Source organism: Nymphalis io, chromosome 1 (assembly GCF_905147045.1).
Source record: "Nymphalis io chromosome 1, ilAglIoxx1.1, whole genome shotgun sequence".
Lineage (NCBI taxonomy): Eukaryota > Metazoa > Arthropoda > Insecta > Lepidoptera > Nymphalidae > Nymphalis > Nymphalis io.
In genome coordinates, this window is record NC_065888.1 from 11889003 (window position 1) to 11914400 (window position 25398).

At 30.4% G+C, this 25398-nt stretch overlaps 1 protein-coding gene across 4 annotated transcripts in view; it reads right to left on the reverse strand.

Moving 5' to 3' along the window:
• The window catches only part of LOC126772472 (uncharacterized), a 151083-nt gene that overhangs the window by 16864 nt on the left and 108821 nt on the right, over positions 1-25398 (reverse strand). For all 4 annotated transcript variants that reach the window (XM_050492871.1, XM_050492875.1, XM_050492855.1 and 1 more), the window contains exons 4-5: positions 9651-9723; positions 3649-3816 (exon numbers count right to left, since the gene is read on the reverse strand). In XM_050492871.1, coding sequence (XP_050348828.1) covers positions 3649-3816; positions 9651-9723 — 241 coding nt within the window. The remainder of the gene's footprint in view (positions 1-3648; positions 3817-9650; positions 9724-25398) is intronic.

Sequence of the window (25398 nt, forward strand, 5' to 3'; positions counted from 1 at the left end):
ATATCCAATTTGCCTCCTTGCCTTCCTAATGTAAATTAAAAACAACACCGCAACCGCAAGCCTCACAACCAAAACAAGTTTTAATAACTTAAACTTATAAAATAAAACGAATGAAAAAAACAGTAGGTTAATCCCACTTTTGTATTCATTTTCATTATAGTTCCTATTAACCATTTCAATAAATATAAACATTAAACAAGGCTCTAAAATTCTTAAGATTGTCAAATTGGAATGTCATTGTTTTAATAAACGCACGATTGCATCGTAATAAACGAATGAAGTCCGACAAATCAATACAGTTGAGATGTTATCGAATTAATATTACATAACAAGGCATCGGTCAATAATGAAAATATAAAACGGTCGAGTGCCGCCAACGCTGCTTGATTTGATGTTGCCTCATCGTTAGTTTCTCTTTAACGTAATTATTTGTGTGTATGAAGATAATTTACAAATAAGATGTTATTAAAAGAATGAACCAGTTAGATTTTTTTATTTATTACTACAACAATGTTTATGTACAATTTCAATTTTTTTTATGATAAGAAAGAGATAATTAAAGAGTCCTACTCTACTGTCATCTGTACATTAACTACAATTTGATATTCTAAACCCATTTTCAATTAAGAGAGTCACAAAAACCGCCGCGTGAGTCGAGTTGACGAAATTGAATTAGGCTCGTTGCATAATCATTGCAACTGTGGCTGAGGTCCACTGCGTCTGGGCTCCGTTTCAAATTCGACTTGACATTGACCGTAAGAAACGTCGATGTTATCTACAAAAAATTACCGCCACTCATTCGTAAGTCATCGCTCCTCTGTTCCTACGAACGTGAACTACCGAACATCATAGAAAGATATTTAGAAAGTTTCTGATTAATGAAGTTACATTTCATAAAAGTAACGAACAAACAAATTGCTAATATAATTTATGTTAATTATCTTAATTGTGACGACAGTATAACTGTTGATAATTTACATATGTCCATTATTAGTGACATCCACGAGATCCAAAACGCAGTAGAGCTCGGTGATAGAAACTTCAAGTCTTAGTCCATGAAGTCCTTAACATGAAAGAAGGCCAGCAAATGGGTAGATTAATATGTAATTGTAACGAGTTTTTTGGATCACATGGAAGCATAAAGATTCTTTCTTAGTCTTCCAATTAATATTGTACCATTTAACGATTATTATCTATTAAAATTACAAAGTTCAAAATGCTTGGAAACCGTCGGGTTGACATGACAGATAGCATTGTTTCGTATCAATTAGTTAGGGAATTCATTGTGGGAGATCAGATGAGGCAAATAAAAATCTCAGGATCATGGAAGTTTCACAATTTGGTATTGTTAAGAAACGAGAATATGAATCCATTAAAAATAATGTGGATCAAGAGTGTTTGTACGTCAGGTAATTCTGAAACAGAATGTCTAAGAAATTAGGAATTATTTTGATGTTTGATCCTGCTCCTTACATTTACTTTCATAATTCTCACAGATGTTAAATAAGATGCAAACAAAATACGTGAGGCAATGACCATTCTTTTCTTAAGCCATCTTTTCACATTGTTCTTCAGTTACATAAACGGTAGTTAATGGAGTATGAATTACTAATGAACGTTTTGCTCTGTACTAGGAAGTGAATATTCTATTGTTTGGACTGACCTAATTAGTGGGCTTCAAATGTTACATAGACCTAAAACAATTGTATTGTATACATTCGACTTACACATGCTATTTTTAATTGAATAAGATTCATATTGAAGATAGAGAAACATGAAGTACACGTAGCAACTATGAACGATGTTTGGTAAAGGTATTTTGAAATTTAAAAATAAGTTTTTATAAAATGGTCAGAGTAAACTAAGTCTGCCCACAGAACTTTTTCTTTTGCCGATCTTATAGAAAACCTACTTTTTTATTATAGAGAGCGATAGCGAATTTATTGGAAAAAATAATTATTTATTATTATGAGTCCGATGACATTGTTTTGAAGTTAGTATCATTCATTTAGTCTGAAATATGAAATATATGTTATATAATATGTATGTATATATGTGTTGTACATATACAAGCAGGCATTCTTGTAAACATATTGCAAACTCAATTTTAAAACGGCATTTGTAAAAGGCTTTATCAGTGATTTTGGTTTCCAAAAATCATATCGATCATAAATCAGTCATACCGATGACAGTTACTTTGAGATGGAAAGTCAATACATTACGACCTTATAAACGTTGTTTAGTGGATATTTACTGATTTTGCTCTTTCTGTCATTATTGATTTGACATTTGATAGAACAAGACAAAAAACTGTATAACTAACCTGCTAAACAAAACTAATAAGTTTTAAAAGTCAGTAAATAGTAAATTAAATTAAGTAGACAAATATATAAACTTAATTATAAACCAGGAGTCGAAAATATAAAGTCTTCTTTTTCTGAATTCAGTTAAAATAATAGACGAATTCATGGATTTCTAAGGCCATCAAGCCGAAATTATGTGGCAATGTCACGGTCAAAGTAAATCGTGTCTGTACGTGGAACAGTCGTGATACATTTGTAACGTCCATTGCAATAACGTTATACACACATGTCAGTAAAATGTCACTACAAAACGACGACCAAAAATCATTCTGGATTCGTAATACATCAAAAATTGGTTAAAAACTTTCGCTTTCAAACTTTTGTTCAAATATCATTCAATTATTTTTTGTTTTAAAATGCAATGATGAAAGCAAAAATGACGTTATCTTAATTAAATTTAATGCAGTTATATCGGAATATTTAAATTTGTCACGATAAAATTCATTTTTTAAATATAGAAAGTGTGACTTTTTAAAATAAACTTCATATCGATTTCTTGTTATTATAGTTTCTTTTCTGGATTTTTTTTAAATTAGTTATAATGGATTCGTAGTCACATTTGTTTCGAAATATAGTTTTTCTTATAAGTTTTATAAGAAAAACTATGGAACTCCATAATATTATTGTTATTAATAATTATATCTTAGCAAATTCAAAATATAAATATCCTTTTTATAATAACATTGAAAGTATAAAAATGTAACCATAGAATGTAATGCCCGGCAATTATGCGGGCAACCGTGAAATTAATAGAACATGTTTCGAAATTTCACTACATAAAGGCATCCATCTTGACGGAAATGATTACAGGTAAACACCCATTTCGTATACATGGACAAAGTGGTATTAAAGATTACATTAACATTATGTCGTCACCGGTATTTCATATGCAGTAAAGTTGAAAATTGCTTGCAATTATAAAAGTTAGGACATTACATTGCGCTTACTGTATTTTATTTGAAAATGTAATCGTTGAAGTTTTCTAGTATTGTAATTGTGTTTTATTAATTGGATTAAGACAAGATGGTTCAGATACAAATCTACCTATACACCATATATATAGTGTTTTGTGCCTTGTTCCTTTAATATTACACTATCACATAAGAATACAAAAATCTGGTCAAATTGAGTTTGAACTATGTATTATCTAATTCTAATGTAATTTCTATATATTTTGTTGATTTCTACAATATAATTCGTGTATTGATTTGGAACTTGTTTTGGTGCACTGGACAGCGTTATGATAATTTGCTTATTAAAAGTATATATAAAGCTTAAAACATACCTTAAATATTTTTTCTTGTTCTAGCGAGTATCCTGGTAGTTTCAAAATGTCTTGGCCTATCGCAGTCTCCTCGTTGCTGGTGGCAGCCGTACTCTTCACAAACACGCTACTCTTTGAATAGCGCCTGATGAGTATATTACCGGCATCGTCCATTTTTATTTTGACGCCCTAATGGAAGAGAAAACTTATTTAGTAGCTTGATAGTACAGTATTATATATATTTTAGGAGCATACTGTTATTGCTTATAATAATATTAAAAATTAAAGTGGGTTTTTCTTGGCACCAGTGACAGAAGGAAGATATAATTATAGAAACGTTACGAATACTGAAATTGTGCACCCAAAGAAGTTTTTCGCAAACGCAAACCAAAGCGAACAGACTTCGTAAGGGAAGCCCCCTTATATTATAACTAACGAATTAATCCTGTCAACCGCGTGTTTTTTCGACGTTAATTTTTCGACCAGAATATTAAAATTATTTAAAAAAAAACCAGAATCGACCCATTGCCTTCCTTTACAAAATCAATGGTAACACGATAATGTCCCTCGGTTAAGAGGGCGCTCGATCTCAAATTACAAAGGGTGAATCACCTTTAGCCGAAAAAGAACGGTAATTACTTTCCAGAATCCGTTATCCGTGACGTCACTGTCCTTGAAGGAAATCAGTTTCGTATTTTGAATGCTATTTGAGATTTATAAAACGAGATAACAAGAGCGTCGCACAAATAATGATTTCTTATAGACTTGGTTTAAATAAAAAAAATATCACATTCAAATAAATAATGGGGGCGGTAAACTAATAATTTTCTACACACTTTTATTAAAAAAATGATATCAATTTAATAAGAATGTTGTATTAATAGAAATCATCAAAAGAAGATGACGCTTAGCAGCATTTACTGGTTTTTATATTAATTAGTTGCAATATATCAGTAACTTTGATATAAATTCTCTACAATATTTAAAACTTACTTAATTCATTTTTAATAACCGTTGTTAAAGAGAAGCGCAACATTGACGAAACACAGGCGCATTTAATAAACGTCGTTTCAAATACCATAGCCGCAGTCGTCCGTGTATAATGTATGCATACAAAACGGACATAATCAGACATGTAACGTAGCTGGTTTTATTTAATAAACAGACCAAAATATAATCTGAAATTGATTGTGTGCTTGTATAATACTTTATGCGAACAAAATATAAGATAATCGATACACAAAATGACTTAATTAATGATGATGATGATGATGGCCACGGCGGCTACTCTCAAGGGAGACTAGGCAACTGCACAGGACAAATTATAGCGCACAAGTGCGCAAACACAAGTGGACTTTCTATTCTTCTCTATTCACTCTCTCGATGTTTTCCTTCAAAACACTCACATTTTATGTTTTTGAATATCGGGGCTAAATAAATTCTGTCAATGCTAGAAATCATAAGGTTTAATTTGATTAACGTTTGATTTTTTCGTTTTATTTTGGTTGAAATGGCTTATATTGTATGGATGACTAACATCTCGCAACTTCATTATAAAATTATGTCTATAGAATTTAGTATACTAAATTTTATTTGTTTTAAAACATAGATTATAAGACATGTTATTTCAATAGGTTTTTTTGCCGTGAATTACATTTATCATTTATTAATTAGTGCTCAGATTATCTGCAAATAAAATAGCTTATGTCAAATTTTAAAGTTCTAATTTCATATTCAGTGAAATATATTTTAATTTATTCATTTAATTTTCATATAACTCGACAGGTGGTCTGACCGCTAGTTTAAATATTTGGTTATAATCATCTTCCATATCAAAGTTTCTAAGTTATCAAATCAAATTTGTTCTACGTCATTAGTCAGAAGAGGGCAAACGGGTTACAAATACAGTTTATTTTATTTCACACATTGTTAACCTCGGTGACTATAAACATTTGGCTACGAGTAATTTAACCTAAGAATTGGATACGGGTAATATCAAAACGATTATTAATATCAATAAGTTATGTAGGTGTAAGTAATACATGTGTAATTATATGGATACATGTATATAACATATATACGTAAATATATAACATATATACGTATACACATGGGATGGGATGTGGATTTTTATATTTATTTCTCTTTCTGTGGTATTGTAATCACTTCGGTATGGTATGTTTTACATAATTTTTGTTTTTTTTTTTTAAATAGGTTCTAAGTTACTTAATGTCGTTCTCATGATTAGGACTAAATAGGGTAGTAAGTATTTAAGACTCGTTAAGTACGATTGGTTAAGTTTCAAGCTTGTGTCGTGTGGTCCGATTGTCCGAGGAGCAATGTCTTTTTCCACAATCGCAGTCCGAACCAACTCGATGCAGAGCCAACGTTTTTATGTGTTATACGAGACTTGAGTGTCACATTGCAAACTCTGGCTGGTACTGATGATTTATTGGCAACCCAATTAATTGTGTTGATTTGTCTGTAATTCAAACCCCGGATCTGAAGCGGCACAAGCTAGACACTAGACCAAAGAGGTGGTTAAAGAAAACGATTGTGTTTAACTGAAATAGAATTGTTCATATAGTTTAGAATTTGACTAAAATGTTAAGATTATCATCCAACATATGTACCTAAGTTTATTTCAGTAATACAGAATACTTTCACAAAAACACAAAACTCTTTTTTGCCATAAAATATATCAAATATTCTATTGTAAAAACCACCATTTTAAAAATAGTAAATTTTGTTTAAGCGAATATACCAAAATCCCCATTTTTTAAACATTATCCTTGGTTTTGCTTATTGCTATGTATTTTCCATAAAATATTTAATGCACGTTTACGAAATGTTTGATTCACAAAAATAAAAAATAAAAATATTAAATTAATATCTAAATAATTAAGAAGTTTTATTATTTACGTAATAACATCGAAGGATATTAAATTGGCTTACTTGACCTTCTACTCGATAGCTCGTTAGTTCATTACGGAATGTCAAATATATTTTGACCCCATTTTGTTTGTTTGCTTTTTATAATCCCACGTTTTTATTGGACTTCATAACAATATCCATCGCTTCCTATTGTTGTATACTTAACGATCGCTATTAACGTGATTCGCTTAGACTTATAATTATTTATCTTTGGAATTAATAAATAACTTGTCATTCGTTTTTGAATTATTGTAACAATACCATTTTCAATCGCTCAAAAGTATCCTTTTTATTAAATAAAATTTGTATTTTTATTTGTTTTTAATTTTTAATTTGTTATATTTTTCATGTGATTAATTTGTGTTTATAATTCATCTCGTGCTTGACGGTGAAGGAAAACATCGTGAGGAATACCGCATGTGTCAAATTTCACCGAAATTCTGCCACATGTGTATTCCACCGACCCGCACTGGAACAGCGTGGTGGAATAAGATCCAAACCTTCTTCTCAAAAAAAAATAATAGGAGAGCAGGCCAGGAGTGGGACACTCAAAGGCTGTTATTGTTACTGTTACACTCCATTTAAGTTCTATTAATTGAAGTATTACTTTGTTAGTTGTGCTTAACAAATAAATAAAAATGAGTCCTTTCGTACTTTTGTTTGAAGTTATTCTTCATTTGTATCGTAGTTTGCTGCTTTGTCATAAGTCCTTATAATTTAAATATTACAATTATTTTATCTATTTAATTTATTCGTATTAAAAATATAACTCCTCATCTCATTGCTAGGCCCGAGGATCTGAATTGCGATTCAAGGGAAAATGCTGCTAGCATTCTTGCCATTTTCCACCTATTCATGCGGTCATGATTTGTACAGTAGCTATTTTTAGCTTTTATTTGTTTGGTCTTAATGTAAATACTATTATAATTCCAATACTCATTTAAATTATTTTGAAAAATATCAAGCAAAATATAGTGACTAATTTTTTTGTAATTAAACAATTGGCAGTAATTACAAATAATGTTCCTTTGTTCTAATATAGAAGTTAAAGAACTGACAATAAAAAAACGTATGACAATTGAAATTATTTAAAATGTATGCAATTAATATTTATAACTATACTAATTATTTGATATGTGTAATATAATTAGTGTGTCAGAGTTACAAGGGAGCTTGCTGTCGATTCTTCACAGTAAATAATAATGATATCTTTAAAGATTTGTAAGCACGAGCTTACTTGAAAATATAGTAAAGTGTATTTATTATATTTTTATTTTGAATATAATTTTGATTGTGGATACGTAGTTTTTTCTAATTATATCAGGAATGCAGTCGAGCAATTGGGTCATCAGTGATAGATAATATTCAAAATTCAATAGACCAAATTATAAATGTAGTTGATGAAAAATTCTAATGGTATAATAGTGCTAGAAGGGATTATTTATCAGTCAACCTTTAGGCTAATCAGAAATACACGAAAGTGGGACTACAACTAAAGAATGATATCTCAAAAAAGTTGAAGATATTATCATGACAAGAGTATCATTTATTAAGACACTATATATTAAACCATAAAATTGTATGATGCGATATAATTCAGTTTCCATATTAATGACTGAAGTCATCATGAAATTGAATTTATACCGACGCTAATACTCCAACATTACTTCTCGTGTTTTGTATAATAATGATCTTTTTAATGCGTGGGCGTTTCCTTAACTTCGTTTGAGGCTTAGCCATCGATCAGCTCATCTCCATCCGGTCAATTACGTCATCCGTTGCTTGATTTAGAAGCCTTGAGTAACGCTTATGGCAATTAAAAAAAAAATAATGGCTTCACACTAGAATTTTATTAATAAATGCTGTTCATACTTTATTTATAAGTAAATTTAAATTTTCCTCTTAATTATTTAGGTACCCTAGGGTACAATTTTAATAACGAACAACGAATAAAAACATTGCGTGAAAACCTGCAAGTATGGAATGAAATTTACATTTCGTCTACACGTACAGGGGTTGACTGTCTATATTAGCGATAACCTAGCAGTGGGACATATACAGCCTGTTATTTACATATAGTCTCTCAATCATTAAAATATAGGTATATATATATACACATATAAACCGTATATTTGAAAATGATATTAAATGTTACGATACTAATGGAATCGAACCCACACTTCCTCTAATATTGCGGTCAAGGCGTTTTGCGTTTGTGTTCTTATGCCTATTGGACAGAAATGGAAATTATTTTGATATGACTATGTGATTGGTTTAATGCTTACCACTAAACTAATGTTGCAAGAATCTACCCAATGGGGTGAGGAATTGAATGAGATGGGTAACATAAATTTGATTTTTAAATCATGATTAAGATAGAAACTGGTATTAAATTCAATTGATTTTAAATTAATGAGAAGTGTTTGCATCAGTTGCATTAATGTCATTATAATTGGTAATCCAAAGAATTAGGTCAAGTTATTTGCCATAGGAAATTATAATACCATTAAAGGAGAAGTAAGGCCTGCATTACGCAGATTCTCAACAGCTACCATATTTGGATATGGTAGCATCTTACTGTGTTACTATTTTGGTTTATAATTGCTAATTAGTAAATAATATAATATGAAAAAAAGGAACTTTTAAAGGAAAATATTATATTGTTTGCTTTTTTGAACGCGACAATTTACGGAACTACTTAAATCGGACTAGAAGACCGATTGGGAAAATCTGCTTGTATTAGATAATCGAGTTAAAAAAAAGCTTACAGACAAGATAACATCACGATACGATCACGGCGCTAACGCTTAACGCGGTGTAAGTGCGCGGCTGCTATAAATGTTAACATATATTTTTTCATCTAAAAATCTCAGGATCTCTTTTATCATTTAGAAGTTTTTACAAACAAGGACTTAAATTTAGTATTTTTTTAAATAATAATCGGCTTCGGTATCTATTCCCAAGGACCTGCTATATGCATATTATTTCCACCCATCCATTGCGGATACAAGACATCAGGCGTAGAATAAAGTTTTTTTTCGTGCTTTGTATAACTTAGCTTTATTTATAGATAATAATAATTAATTTACCTGTCCTATGTGTTTCTTCAGTTCTTCTGTCTTCTGGTCTCTGTGCGGGTTATCGAATCCGCAGAGGCCAATTCTGCAAAGATAGAAAAGATTTATTAAATAAATGCAATCACATTCAACTCACGTCTTGTATATTTTTTATGTGATGATTTCTGCATCGTCTGGAGAATAGCCAAACCATTTTATAATATCTTAATACGGAAAAACCGCTTATAAAAATAAACCACTATCGTTATAAACAAATACCCGAGGTAATTTACTTTGTTCAGATGCAATGCATAATTTCACTTGTCATATAAAATTGAACATATATGGTTATTTACATACCATTATGGTTATTTATTAAACGATATAAATGATGGTTCAACAAATAACGACATTGTGAAATCGTATGAATATAAATAAAATCGAAATCATTATTAAAAACAATATTTCGTCAAAATATTAGAGTATTGAAAATCTCGACTAGCAATAAGATTTTAGATCAAATTCTTGATTCGTGTTTTTAATATATAATATTTAGTTGGTATTTCGATGTAATATTTAAAATTATTAATTAAAGAAATTATACTTTGAAATTTAAATGATATTGTCGTAGTTCGTTTGGATATTTTGACTTTTGATTGATTTTTGATTTTAACTATTATACAAATTTATCATCTTAATTCTATATACAGAATACTTATAATTGGGTTTTTTATTTGTCAGAGTGTTGGAATGCTTCGTACAGAATAATTATGACCGATTCAACGACATAATCGTCTTATTTGCCAAAATCTGGGCAAGCATTAATTTCACAGTCTTATTTGCTTCATTTTTAATAATAAATTGTGCGTACACGGCGGTGAAGGAAAACATCGTGAGGAATGTTGCATGTGTTGGATGAAAATTCAAACTCGTTCACGCACACATATATCCACTGCGTGAAGCGCCAAAGTGTAGTGAACTAAGTTCTAAAACTTCTCATTAAGAAGAGAATAAGCCTTTTTACAAAATGTTTTTTCTTTTCTAATATTTCAAGTTTGTATAATGAACAAACATTAAAACACAAAAACGCGCATTTATATTACACATTTTTTTTTTATAGAATAGGAAGGTGGACGAGCATATGGGCCTCCTGATGGTAAGTGGTCACCAAACGCCCTTAGACATTGGCATTGTAAGAAATGTCAACCATCGCTTATAGCCAATGCGCCACCAACCTTGGGAACTAAGATTTTATGTCCCTTGTGCCTGTAATTACACTGACTCACTCACCCTTCAAACCGGAACACAACAATATCAAGTATTGCTGTGATATTATTAAGATAAGCTAATGAAAATTAAATATATTAACCATTAAACATCGATTGTAGTGTTTCTCATGTAACAAACAGAAGTATGACGACAGAGGAATTTGTGAAACATCAAAAGTTTCATCACGTACGCTATAGGAATATTGTTTTCTCAAAACCGTTCCTTGCTCGCCCTGAGAAATAACATTTGTCTCATTATTATTCCGTATGTGAGGCTGCACTGGCGGCGCTTACTGATAGAAAATTTCTATTCGACTATATTACTCGTTCAAGTACAAGGTTGATATTCAAAAAACGATACATCAACTTAACCGGCGATTAGTTTCTACCGAAAGTCGGCAATCTATAAATCTTTTTGATTGTTTTTATAATTGTCTTCTTTCTTTAGAAATAAAATGAAAAAGTAGATAAAATCAGTAAATAAGATGAGTAATATTGTTTTTAAATAAAATAAATTCATTTTGATTCATCACTAGCTGATAGATTTTTTCCCATAGCATAAGTATTACCCATTCAAATTAGGGAGTTCTTCTTAGAATTATCATCTCAAAGATTGTATTTGTGTCAGTTTAACGGAATCGTAATATGATATTAAAATGAAAAAGGTTTAAATTGAATGTACATAAAGCAATACGACACAAATGTGTCTCTTTAGCGAAACGCACACGCGAATAAGTTACATTACGAGTATTACGAGTATAAGGGCTTTGGTATTCGTATTATGTGTTTAGTTAGTGGAAGGGAAATATAGGTCAGATGTTATTTATAGTTAATGCGTTTTGTAAAGAAGAAAAACGTAAAGGTTAGCACATTTATTTATAATAATCAAGTTATATTTTATGTGCGCGAATTTTTACATTCAGATATAAATTTCAGGCTACAAAAAGTCTAGAATATTCTTTCAAAATATCGATAAGATAACCTGGTTTTATGCTGCTGCTTACAATTTTGTCTAACCAATGGTTTTTACATAAGAGCGGAATGATAATCAGTTATTATTTCAAGTTAATTTAAGTAGGATTTATTTAGCAAGTGAATGAAATCCAATCTAATTAACAACCTATACGTATCGATAGTTCGTCGAACCAGTCTTGAAGTGAACGGCGCCTCGTCCTTGGCGTGGCTACTGTCGCTCAAGCGCGTGGCACTCGTCTATACCTAATGGTTTATTATTTGCCAATCTTAATTGTTTTAACATTTATGGCAATTTTGTTTGTTATGATGTTATATTTTTATATATCTATAGCTATGTATTAGATTAGATGATAGAGCTCACCTTAATTTTGGTTCTGTAGAGATCATGTTGCCAACATTCGTTGTTAATCGCAAAAGCTTTAAATCACTTGTTTATTATACTTAAATATAATTCCTTGACTTGAGACGTGATATTAAATAGTTTTCGTCATTAAAACAAAATAATAAAAAATAACTATTAATTAAGTATTTCATAATATCTGATTTGTAAAATGAGAAATGACAAAATGAGTACTTATCACCGATATAGTTGCTGTTATTAGTTTTAATTATGCAATTAGTTTCTACATGCGTCCTAATTATCTTTCCGATATAAAAATTAAGCATATCTTTCTCCATCCCATCAATAAACAACCATCAAACATTAATGAAAAAAATTAGAGGGTATATTTCACCGTTGCTGCGTAAGAAAATGGCAAAATAACAAACACGGTTTCATCATTGTGCATTAATAAAAACACATTAAGTAAATATATTATAAAGAAAGTTAGGTAAATGTTTAAAATATTTGATACAAATATTATTATTTTTAAAGTAACCTTATATGAAATAATATGCCTAAAATTATTAAATTTTGGCGCTGAAACATTTTTTTATAACTGTTATTTCTTATATCGCAATAGGTTGCTATTATTCAGCCAGAATATTTATAAGTAGTGTCGATTAAATATTAATCTTGCACAGATAATGAAATGTGCACAGATGCGAAATCACAGACATCGAGTTTGACCATGGACATGCGTGACTTAACCAAGGCTGTGTCATAATGAAATGGTATCCATAACAAGTACTAATTCTTTATTGTTCCGTTATCTAATACAATAACTTGTTATTTCGTTATTAACTATTTCAGTCACGAACCGAATGAAATTGTGGCTGTGGTATGCTAATCATGTATTATGATTAATTATTATATAATCTGTATAAAATTGTCTTGTTTTACGAAAATATTATGTTTTAATATTGATACAATTACGGTTAAGTATTCCTACTTTTCAAGTTATTTAATAATATGTGAACCCTAGAATGAGATAATATTTCGTTATACATGGGATTATAAACTTTAACGAGCAAGACATTAGATTGTTAGTCTTAATGAAAATATCAATAATTACCAGTCTTGTTTTATTCATTTACATTACCTTGAAATTAAGATCGAATGCTCTAATAAACTAGAATGAGATATTGATTTCCATCAAACACATTGCGAATGTTATCTGTGCTTATTTCAAGTTATTATAAATATCTTCTATAGAATGTTTTTAAAGTTTAGATTTTTTTAAATTAGTATTTTTATCTGTAGATATTTTGAATTATAGAATAAAATGTAAAAAAAATATAGATTAATATTTTTTTATATACATTTTGTCTTTGTTGCTTAATTGCAATGGCACATGATTTTTTTAAACTCGTTTTGGAACCATAAAGCCGTTGCGCCATTTTCATTTCATAATAACACAAAAAATAAGTATGTAAGAACACCATTTATTAATTTGTACTATAATACTCAAATACTCGTATTATCTTAGAATTATTTTTATAAATATTGATTTTTTCTCTTAAATCTTAGCTTTTGTAACTAGTCTTCATTATTAATTCATACCTACTTACAGTAAATAACAATTTTTAATTACACATTTGATTTGATATTTGACATAACCTAAGTGGTAATGTGTTTTTTAAGAGATAATTTTAAACAAAAACAAAGACACGCAGGATAAAAAAAAAAACAAAGCGGACTCTATTCTCGAATATAACGAAAACATTCCCATAGAGCGAATTTGCATACAGCAAAACAGTGCAATGCAATTACGTCATATTAAATAAAATACGGTTGTAATTATTTGCATGATCACACTTCACATAACTGTTTGTATAACGTTAAAAGTATTATACATGTTGTACCATAAACAAACGATGATACATGAGACGGCGTACGGGACATTTCATAATGATGAAGCAAACCCAAATATAATGTTGGTAACACTTCTATTGTATGAATTGGGTTCTTGGCAACATTCCATGCTAGACCAGATAACGTGACTATTTTTGACACGTAGTGTACACGTAAGTGCTCCGGATATCGAATGACGGAAGTTTTCTCACATGCGATTTACTTAACACTTTTTATTAATTTTTAATGACACGTTTCACGTTAGGTTCCTATTTCCGCATTGTTTGTGCGATAGAATTTATATCTATTTTAAATAACATCAAAAGTTTTTTTTAAGCGAGAGTCAATGTCGAGGACGGTAGTCAAATAATGTTAGTTAAGCAAATTGAATCGCGATATCAGTAACATACCTACAAAAGATATTCGCAGCTGCATCATTTATGCATATAAATTTATACCTTTGAGTGCCAGTTTGAATTAAGTAATACGAAGAGCTCATATTTCTCATCTCTACTCTCTGCTCATCTTTACTCTGATGTATTAAGGAAATTACAAAAAATATTAAAAAAGAATAATATGGATTAATAAGTCATAATATTCATGCTACAATTAAATAAAAAAAAAAAATTACCGGTTTTGTAACATCACTAAATTCGTTCAAAGGCGTTCAGCCAAAAGTCAAATGTCAATATTAATGTATATTGATTTTACTTTATTTTATTATGTATCGTATTACGTTCGAATATGATTGTTAATTGGGGAAAGTTTGTAGTTGGTATCTTTCTTTGGTTTCATATGTAATGTGACAGGAACAGTAGTTAATTCTACACTCATTAACAAAAAACATCGATACAGTACAATCAATGGAGCGATAAGAATTATTGTGGTTTTTTTTAACATTTGCACATTAAATATCAAAGAAAAAATTACATAATCCGTACAATGCCAAAGATTCTCAATGAAGGCGGAACTTTGATATTATTAGTATTTCCTTATTTAGCCAGGGCAGGTTTCTAGAAACTCTGGTCCGATGTTTTTGTTGTAAAATTTAGTTTCCTTTAAAGACCATTATAGAACACCTTATATGATCGATTCAATCATACGATCGATGTCAGTACCTCTATAATTATTACAGTTGTAAAAAATCAAAGAAGGAAATATAAATTACTCGGCTTTATAATCCCTACGTCATTAGGTATAAAAATAAAAAGATTGAGCTATATATATATATATATATAGCTCAATCTTTTTATTTATATTTATTTTTTATCGATAATCGATACAAAGATCGGTTGGAAGCACTTTCGTTCGCGGAAGCGCAAGCGCAGCCTCGTTGAAAGTAAAAGCTGATTGGTCGGTACCGGATTTACTTGAACGATTCATATATTTAATAACATGTGAAGGAAGCGGTTTGTAGATTGTTCACGAGGAATTGTTTTCTCAGAACTGAAAAACAGTTTTTGACTATTAAATAGAGTTTTTTTTTACAAAATACAATATTAAATAAGTAATTAAGAAAATAAACAATGATTTTTTTTCGGTAAATGATTTTTGTCATTGGTGATGAATGTCTGTCAAAGTTGATGTTTGGTTGGTATTATAGCTGATGTTATACTTGCTACCAGCGTGTCCTTCGTTATTTTGGTAATATAGCGCGAAGGCAGCCTGACAGCCTCGACAAGCTGATGGTGCTTGGCAAAGTAGAGGGGAAACGACCAAATGGCCGCTGCCCCACACGATGGTCAGACCGACTTACTAACCTCACTGGTCTCCAAGTGACCACAGCCCTGAGGAAAGCTGAGGATAGGAAGGACTGTAGAAAACGATCGTGCAATATCAGAAGCTGATGTGCGACATTGAGTATAATAATCTTTATTAATTAAAGAATAAACACACAGAACGTCTAACTTACAGATCTATATGAATGTATAATCAAATATAGAATAAATATTTTAAGAGAACCTTATATAATAATTTGGTAAAGATGTCCTTGTGACACCATAGTTAATGATTTAATACTAATTAGCGGATTACAATACATTGTAAATAACATTAGCCCATGAGTATAGAATTGTTTGGCCAAGTAACTTAAGTTCAGCTTAGGTCACCCTTTGTGATAGGCCTAATGTATCTTCAAGGCTACTATGTAAATGTAAATACTAAAAAAACTATTATTTAAATACTTGACACCTTAGACGAAAACTAATATATTTGCTTTTAGAAGGTGAATGAATGTTGATTGATATAGGGGATGGGGGAGGCCGATGAAAATGTGGATGGATTGCGTAAGAAAGGATATCTGTGTGAAAGGGGTAAGTGCTGAGATGACGAGTGACAGAGAGAAGTGGAAGGAAAATACATGCTGTGCCACGTAGTGGGATAAGGATAGGAAGAAGATTTGTTTTTAGAAGGTTTTACGGTAAACGGTCTAAACAACTTATAAACACTGGACCTTTCTTGGTGTTAGTGCAAGCCCGTCTAGGTAGGTACTATCCATAAGATATTCTATCGCACAACAGGTACATACTTGGTATTGTTATTTTCCGGTTCGGAGGGTGAGTATGCCAGTGTAACTACAAGCACAAGGGATACGGACATCTTAGTTTTCTCATCTTAGTAGTGTCTCTGGGCGGTGGTGACTACTTACCACCAGGTAGCATTGTTCGTCCGTTTCGTTTTTTTATAAAAAAAATACCTTTTTTTAACACGGTACTTTTAATTTAATTGTAGATACTTTAAATCGACAACTAAATTTAAACAAATCCTTAAATTATACCATTGTCATTAAAATATTAAAGCTTCTAGTTCCTTCATACCATATTAATTCTGTTTCGATTGTATTTTTTGCCGCAACACTTAAAATGTTATAAGGAAAATTAAAAGCAATTAAAACTCCATTGAAATTAGTCACAAATAAAATATTTACTACCAAATAAAAATAATAAAATATATATGATTAATTAAGTTATATTAAGGGCTGTGAAAACTCCTTTTGCAATATGATATTTTTTTTATCGAATTTACATTTGAATAAAGGCTAAGAGGTGATGAAACGGTGTGAGAGTTGACGTGCGCAAGACACGACTGATTGAGGATTTCCTCTAAACATCGACCACAAATGAAAAGGAAAAGGGCAAGCCAATGAAGATGATAAAAACATATAAAATAGCGCACACTATTGATTTATCCTTGGAGGTTACAATGAAACTATTCACAAAAATACATGTGCCTATATCTCGTGTGACCGTTGTAGGTCGATCTTGAGACAATAGGGTCTAGTGATGTGATCCGTGACGTCGACGTTTTGTGCCAAGGATTGTGATTGTCTACGGATGTTTAGCTGTCACCTTGCTGTTACAATTGGGCCGATTGAAGATCATTACGAGTGTGGCTGATTTCGAACGATATAAGTATTTTTTTTTCTTTAATTAACTTAAACGATTTCGCGTGTTTTACATTATATTAGTGACGGAGATATTATAAGATGTTTTTATTACTATCAGTTAAAACTATAAATACTTATTTAAGAGTAAAACGTTATTTGGTGTTTTTTTAGCTATTGTTCTTATAAACACAGACGCTACTGGGACACTAAAAGAAGTATAAGTATATTACACCACGAATGTTCCGCGTACCAGCTGACCTAAAATATTATATCCCTTGTGCCTGTAGTTACACTGGCTCTGTTTCAAGTCAGATCACAGCTATTGAAGTTTTATTTAAAAAGTTAATAAATTATACTTTTAACAACGCTGCACTGTTTATTTCTATATTGCGTTTCATGAGATCGATTCTGTCAAGCGTAAACAATAATTTAGCGCGCATCACTACTTTCTTTTTCTCTTCATTATTCCCTTTTATTTGCCATTACAAATGCTCCAGTTGTTTTCTATGTCAATATCACTTATTTATAAAATTTACTTTCTTTTACATTTTTTAACGATTATTTGTTGTAAGTTATTTACTTAAAAATTAGTCATCTGTCAGATAATTTATTTAAATTGCCCAAAGGTTGCCTGGAAGAGATCGCTGCTTAGCGATAAGGCCGCCTGTTGCACCTCATGCGACTTTTTTTTGTTTAAAAATTGTAATTTTTAGTTTTAAGTTTGGGTGCAATAAAGTGTCAATAATAATAATAATAAATTAGTAGCATTTAGATTATTATTGTTTTCAGTCAAAGATTATTTACTATGTTAGCAATGAAAATATACAAGTAATATATAGTTATAAACTTTAAATATAAGAGTTATTATAAATCCTTGATAATATTATAATTACGAAAGTGAGTTTGTTTTAAACGATTAAACTAATCAATCGATCATTATGATTTTTTCATATACGTTGTACTTATCACCTCCCCCTCACACGCGGGCGAGAACTAATTATAAATACACTCGGTAATTTCGATTAATATTTTAACACGTTTAATAAACTTATTAGAAAAAAAAACTATTAAAAAAGGCGTGTTTTAACTGTTAGCTTGTTATATAAAGTTATAAAAGTGTATTCACCCTGGTCTACTATCTCCTCTTGAGTTAAGTTAGTGCTTTTAAATTCTTAAAATAAAACATTGTAGTTATGTCGATATATATTTGTTTAACGTTTCACGATGTTTTTGTTTTTCAATACCGACACACATGTTTTTTATGTGTATGTAAAATTATTCTGTCCACTGAAAAATTAAATGCTCCATAACAATAGCCAGATTTGCATTTATATTATTGTAAATAAATTTATTAATCCTAGATAGGCGTCAAAGAACACGATGCCATCATGATTTATTAGAGTATTTTATTCAACGGTGCAAGAATCTGACATATGTAAGCCATTGGAGGTTGGATCATATCTCATTGAGTTACAATAGACCACACAAATATTGCTAATGTACATGTGTTAATCCTACTTCAAATAACGTCTATAAAGAAAAATAAGATAAATTTCGCATTTTACTTGATCATCCATAGATCTTCTTAGTTAAAAATATATTATAAGTTCTATCATTTATATAGTACACACTAATCTAACTAATCTTTTAATCAATAAACGTTAAATGTAAGACACATTTTGCATTTTGGACAAAAAGCTTCTTCCTTTCTCACTTTATTGAAAAATAATATATACTGCGAAGCTGTTTGAAGTGCATGCCAATATTTATATATATAAAAAATCATTTTTATTTTCCGGTATTTCAATAAGTAATCAGTCATATAAGATAAATCGAATCTATTGCTACCACTGGTTCAGAATATATATAAAGTTTAATACATTTTTATCTAAAGCAACGATATATACAAGCTATGTGAAAGCGCTTTGATTCTGTCCCCTAGGGCTATTGCCGTGTCCAGCACAAGCTTAACGCTTGTTTGGAGGGATAATTGGAACAATTATGATGGTAATTGTGTTGACATTTATAGCAGGAGTTGTTTTTTTTTATCAATACTTATTTCGTATCTATGAATTCTATACTTCAATGAGTATAACGACTTTAAGGGGACTACTTGCTATGAATAATTTGATTACTTTTCTAAGCAATATATACTCGTAAATTCGTTTCTTATTCTATTTCTATCCTTTTTGTGTAATCCTGTCAAGGTGCATTGATCGGTTGAGTAGTTAAGATGTAAAAGCGTAATAAACAAACAAATTGACTTTCGAATTTATAATATTAGTTAGTATTTTGCTACAAACGAAATAAGTTACTAATATAATATTAACATATCGTTAGATAAAGATAAAGCCTTTTTAGAAATTATCGCCTTTTAATATGTCAAATGTGTTTTACATAAGTATTTCTTACTTTCGCTTTAGAGAAAGTGAAATCAGACATGTCCTCTATGCTTTACGACTTAAAATCCTCCAAGTATATTATGCCCATTTTATATTATATATTAAAATATTTGCAAATATCTGGACTATATAGAAATAATTAAAATCAAAATTGAAGGTCTTAATAAAGTCTTATTCAAATAGGTTCTAACAAGCAATATTGAGTCGTCATTTTACAGTTAAATTACAAATATTCATATATGAAAATCAACGAATATCCGAATGCATATCCTATACTACTTATATGCCGTTGATCTAGCCAAATTACTAGCGATATTATCACTGGAGAAAACTTAAGGGTTGAGCTTTGTTTTGATGAGTTTTAAAAGGCAAGTAAGCCAATGTACAATTACAGGTAAATCGGATATTCCATTTTTGTTCATCTAGATCTTTAGGCGATATATTTAGACGATGATAGAACAATGTGTGATCGTCATTATAACTTTTCTGCATGACCTTAACTTTGACAGAGAAAAAAACAGGAAGTTGTATCATTTGCACATATATTAGTTGCATATCTGTCGCCATCTTAAACTGTTTAATTCCATTCCGAATGAACAATGATGTTGAGTTCACGCTCAGAATCGAACCCGACGACCTTCGCCACACCTACTGAACCATTGATACACGTTTAATAACAGGATGCTGTCGTCACGGCATTTTTGTCATATACTCTCATCGAAGAAGCTTTTTTGTGTAGCAATAAATTTTTATGATTTTAAATTCAGTAAATAAATGCGTAAGTGTGATACATTGTTAGTATACTTGATGATATAAATTTAGATATAAACTTTATAATAAAGGTGTAAAAAGGTGTTAATTAAGACGACAATCACTTAATTACTTCTGGTGTTATTAAATTTAATTAATCTAGAAAAATAGACAGTTTCTATACACACACACATGAGTTTAATACTTAAAGTAAAATAATTTATACCGTAATAATCATAAACAAGATGAATGACAAAGATGCGTAAGGCGTTTTTTTTTAATTATTTCAGTAAAAAAACAGGTCCATTATCGTAATCGTTATTCGCTTGCCATTTCATCCCGAACATCAGTCGGCGCAGTTTCTTTTACATTATAACATTCCAGGAAATATAATTTGCAGACTTTGCAGACAGCTGACAGTCTGATGTCAACCTCCTTGGGAATTTTTTATATGTCTCGCCACAATACCAAACTGCTGTTAGTCGGCTGTTACTTCAACTTCAATTGGTTGGATAGTCTATTCTGCCAGACACCATAAGGCATCGGATGGAACCGCGGTAGAATCGATAAATATACAAACAAACACCCATATCAGAATATACGAGTACCAAACCCTCAGATCATTAACGCTGTGTAGTGACCGCTGCTCGTTAATTCGTCATACAAGTATTTGAAGTTACGAAAACCTTATTTGCTTTGTTTGGCAATTTATTATAGCAAGGCCTTTTCACGTTATAATTAAGGGTAACGAGGTATTAAACGATAGATTTGTTTCTTTGTTAACAAGCCTATAATTTTATTTAGTGAATGCAATATTTTCTTGTCTATTTAAGTTGCACAATTAGTTTACCAATTTTTAATATTTATATATATTTTCCATTTTCCTGTTGTTGTTGTTGTTATGTTGCCTGGTAGATAACAATTTTCTACCAGGCAAACACTTTTTAAAATTTAATACTTAATACTACTGCGTGCGTTGCGATTTTTTTTATTTTTTATAAAAAAAAACATATTATTTACGCTACGTGCGCCCTTTATTATGCGATGATAAATTAAAAAACTTCACGAGAGTGAGAACATATGCTTATTTTAAATGTAATTGCTTAAATTTACATGTTTAGGTATTAAAATTATAAAATATCAGAGATTATAAAATAAGCAAGACAATATTAAACACTATTTACGCTTAAGATAAGCTCAGCAACGTTTGGCACTCATTAACCTTTATTCTATTATAATAATATTATAATCTAGTGGCGATTAAATTTGATTGACCTCCACATATTGCCCAAGATTAGTAGATGAGCAAAAGGTTACTTGACCAATTTAAGGAGACCATACTACAGAATTTCGCCACAGTTAATATACAGTGTATTAATTTAACCACATACTCAAATAGTTCACGCAAAAATAGAACTTACTGTGTGGTAGTAAAAATAAAAATGATATGAGTATTTTAATATTAAGCTAGATAGGAATCCAGGGCCATATTTAATTTGTCAAGGATTATAAATAAGTATTATCTAAAAATATAATATGAATATTTTTTAATAGTTTTTTTTTTATAATTCAACACAAAAATATCTTATAATATGAATAAATAATACCTTTGATCTCATTTTCATTTCTCATATATGTTTAAATCTTCTCATTACTTAACAATGATCGCAATAAAACATGACATCAACATAATAATAACCTATATTAATATATTTTTTTATTTTGTTTAATTTTTTTTTCATAAAAACGGAAATAATTTCTATTCGTGTTGATAATTGCGAAACTAACCGGAAATATGTTTTCATGCTTATTAAAACGATGTAATAATTGTTGTACCAAATTGATAGATCTATCAATTAACTATATTGTATGTATTTAAAATGAATATATTGATGTTATCAATAAAATTTTAGGAAACGTTATTATGCCAATGCTGATTAAAATAATCATGACGGAAGTCAATTGATGATAACAAAATTGAAATTTAGCACCAATCTCTTGTTTAAATACTTAAATGAAAAAAAATATGTTATAGACAATTTACAAGTCAAAATAACAAGTCGAAGGTTGTTATTACATAAAATAAATAAACATAAAAACAAAGATGGCGTGGTGTGCAATAACTGATTTCGAAACAGTCATATTACACTAATCGTTATGTTCCTTTCTACGGAATCATTTAGGTTACTTCTGATTGATTGCAATATAAACAATAAACTTATGCCCAATGCACACTCGATTGACAAGGTCAGTATAGCGATTATCGATATACAATTGAAAAATGTTATTATTAATTTCGTTAGAGTTAGGTCAATCGACCAATATATTTTAGGCCATTTTGAACTGACATATTATTATTTTAATGGAATTATAATCGCTATCAATCCCATCCAATTAAAATACATTTTTTTATTATGATGCATTGATTTCTATGTCGATAATATTTATAAAATATATTCGGTTGATTTATTTAATGTCGAAACAAAATGTGTTTTATAATTTATCAAAACAATCATAAGCACGAATGTTCTTAGCGTTTTGTGCAACGCTAACAAAGCTGGATTGATCGTTAGTGCATGCGAAATCGTAGACATGACAGTTATATACTGCGGTGCAAAATTAGACTATGACAACCCTTTTAATGCAACAACATACGTGACACGAAACCAGAGGCCGTGGGCAGAATCTACACGAGTCATCAGTAATAAAACACAGGAACTGCTCTAACCCACGTGCTCCCGACCATCTGATTAAGTATTTGAATATATTGACAGCTACCAGTTACCGCATACTTTACACATTTACAACGGCTGTTCAAATATGACCACTAACTAGTAGGATTACGAATGCAATGACTTGTAAGCGTAACTAGCTCGTGTACTTTAGAAGCAGTGTTAGGCGTCACGAAAGCTTCGCATGCGCAAATTGCGTTAAACCTTAATTTAATTCTTACGAGTTGTTAGAAGTCGAATTGGAGATTTTTATAATTTAGATCTAGCACGCAATGTTTTACTTGTCCATGTTGATTTATCTAGGTTAAGATTATAAGGGCCAAAGAAAGTGGGCTCGAATTGCATGGTAATTGAAAGTTTATTTTCTCCTTGTGTCTAAGCGAGGAATAATTTAGGTTGTGGTTTGAAGCGATGTTGAGATAAATTGTACTTTACATCTTATTGGTAACAGTTTACATTTCTCCAAGAGTAATTCTATTTAATGTCTTAACAAACCACTTATTCCGATTTGTAAATAGACTTTAAAATAATCGTATGAAATTTTAGTCTAATTGTACTACCTACTTTATATCATATAAAGTATTTGTTCACACCGAACAATTAAAACGGATAATTGCTCCGACTGTTATATTTAATATTACAAAGCGACTTGCATAATATCTGAAGCAAATTCGGTGACACTGACCAATAAGATCGCTTGCAAAAGCCTACCTCAATGTCGTCCTACTTTCCAATCGTAACCGCAGATATAATCAAGTGGACAATATAACTAATAAATAATTATGTCACACAACCTATAAATACATCTTATATTTATAAAAGACACACGTATTATAACAAGCATAAAGTTCAAAGTTGATTGGTGTTTTTGAGTACTCAAATGCTTTGTAATCGTAAGCGACGGACAGCAGAAATCAACTTAATCCACTTCGTCAACTGTATATCGTGGGCCATGGTATAGACGAGAATCAATTGAATTTGAAGCCTTAGTAAGTGTATTAGGACTTATATTTGTTTGTAGATTTAGCAGGATTTTAAGTTGGCGCCAATAGTATAATGTCCTGGCGCTTATGAAATATTTCTGTAGAAGTTAAATATTAAAGACAGATTGATAGGGTTGTCTACACGAATTCGCTGTGGCGAATTAGTAATTTCCTATTATTAGAAAGATAATGTATGTACGTTTAATTTAAATACAAACGGGTCAAGGATATCGTCATAACAAGCCGTGTTATTAGTAAGACACAACAATCTTATTATATGGACCTACTATTAACATTTAAATATATATCTTCAGAATTGTTTTCTTTAAAAAATATTCTTACTTGTTAGATTAATAAGAACTTTGGACAATACTAAGTATGGTCATTATCCTATTCAAAGTTACTTAGTAAACATTATTAGCATAATGATCAATACACGTACGGCCAATCAATGATAATCTGGCTACCATATTACGCTTGATTCTACAAAAACCAAGGCCCTCCATTGTACGACAGCGCACGGAGTTCCGCGCGAACTAACAAAGCTAAGATATCGATAAGAACACAATAAACAATAACATTCAGCTAATGCTGTTGCAACATATAATAGTTATGCGACCGTGGTTTGAGGACCGTTTACAATGTGCGTCGTCCTTGCACCGACAAATCGACGAAAGCTCAAGATATCGGATATCGGAACTAAAAGTATTATATAATATTGTGCCTACCTACATATACATTCATTTATTAGCATTTTACATTCACGTTAGCATTTTTGATTAGTTTGTATAATGTTCCCTGCATGCTAATGCGCTCAAGAGTCACTATCCGAACTTCTCTCTTCGGCTCTAACGTACGTGTATTCTTAAATTTAGATCGTTATTAAATATAGTTCATATATATCGGAGAACTTGTTTTTATTTCACACTTACAACAATGAACATTAGGCAAAATATAATTAAAATCATTTGACATATATGAAATTGTTATGCCAGTGTGTTATATATTGTATGCTGCGATTATTGCCATTAGTACTTTGGGATACATAATAAA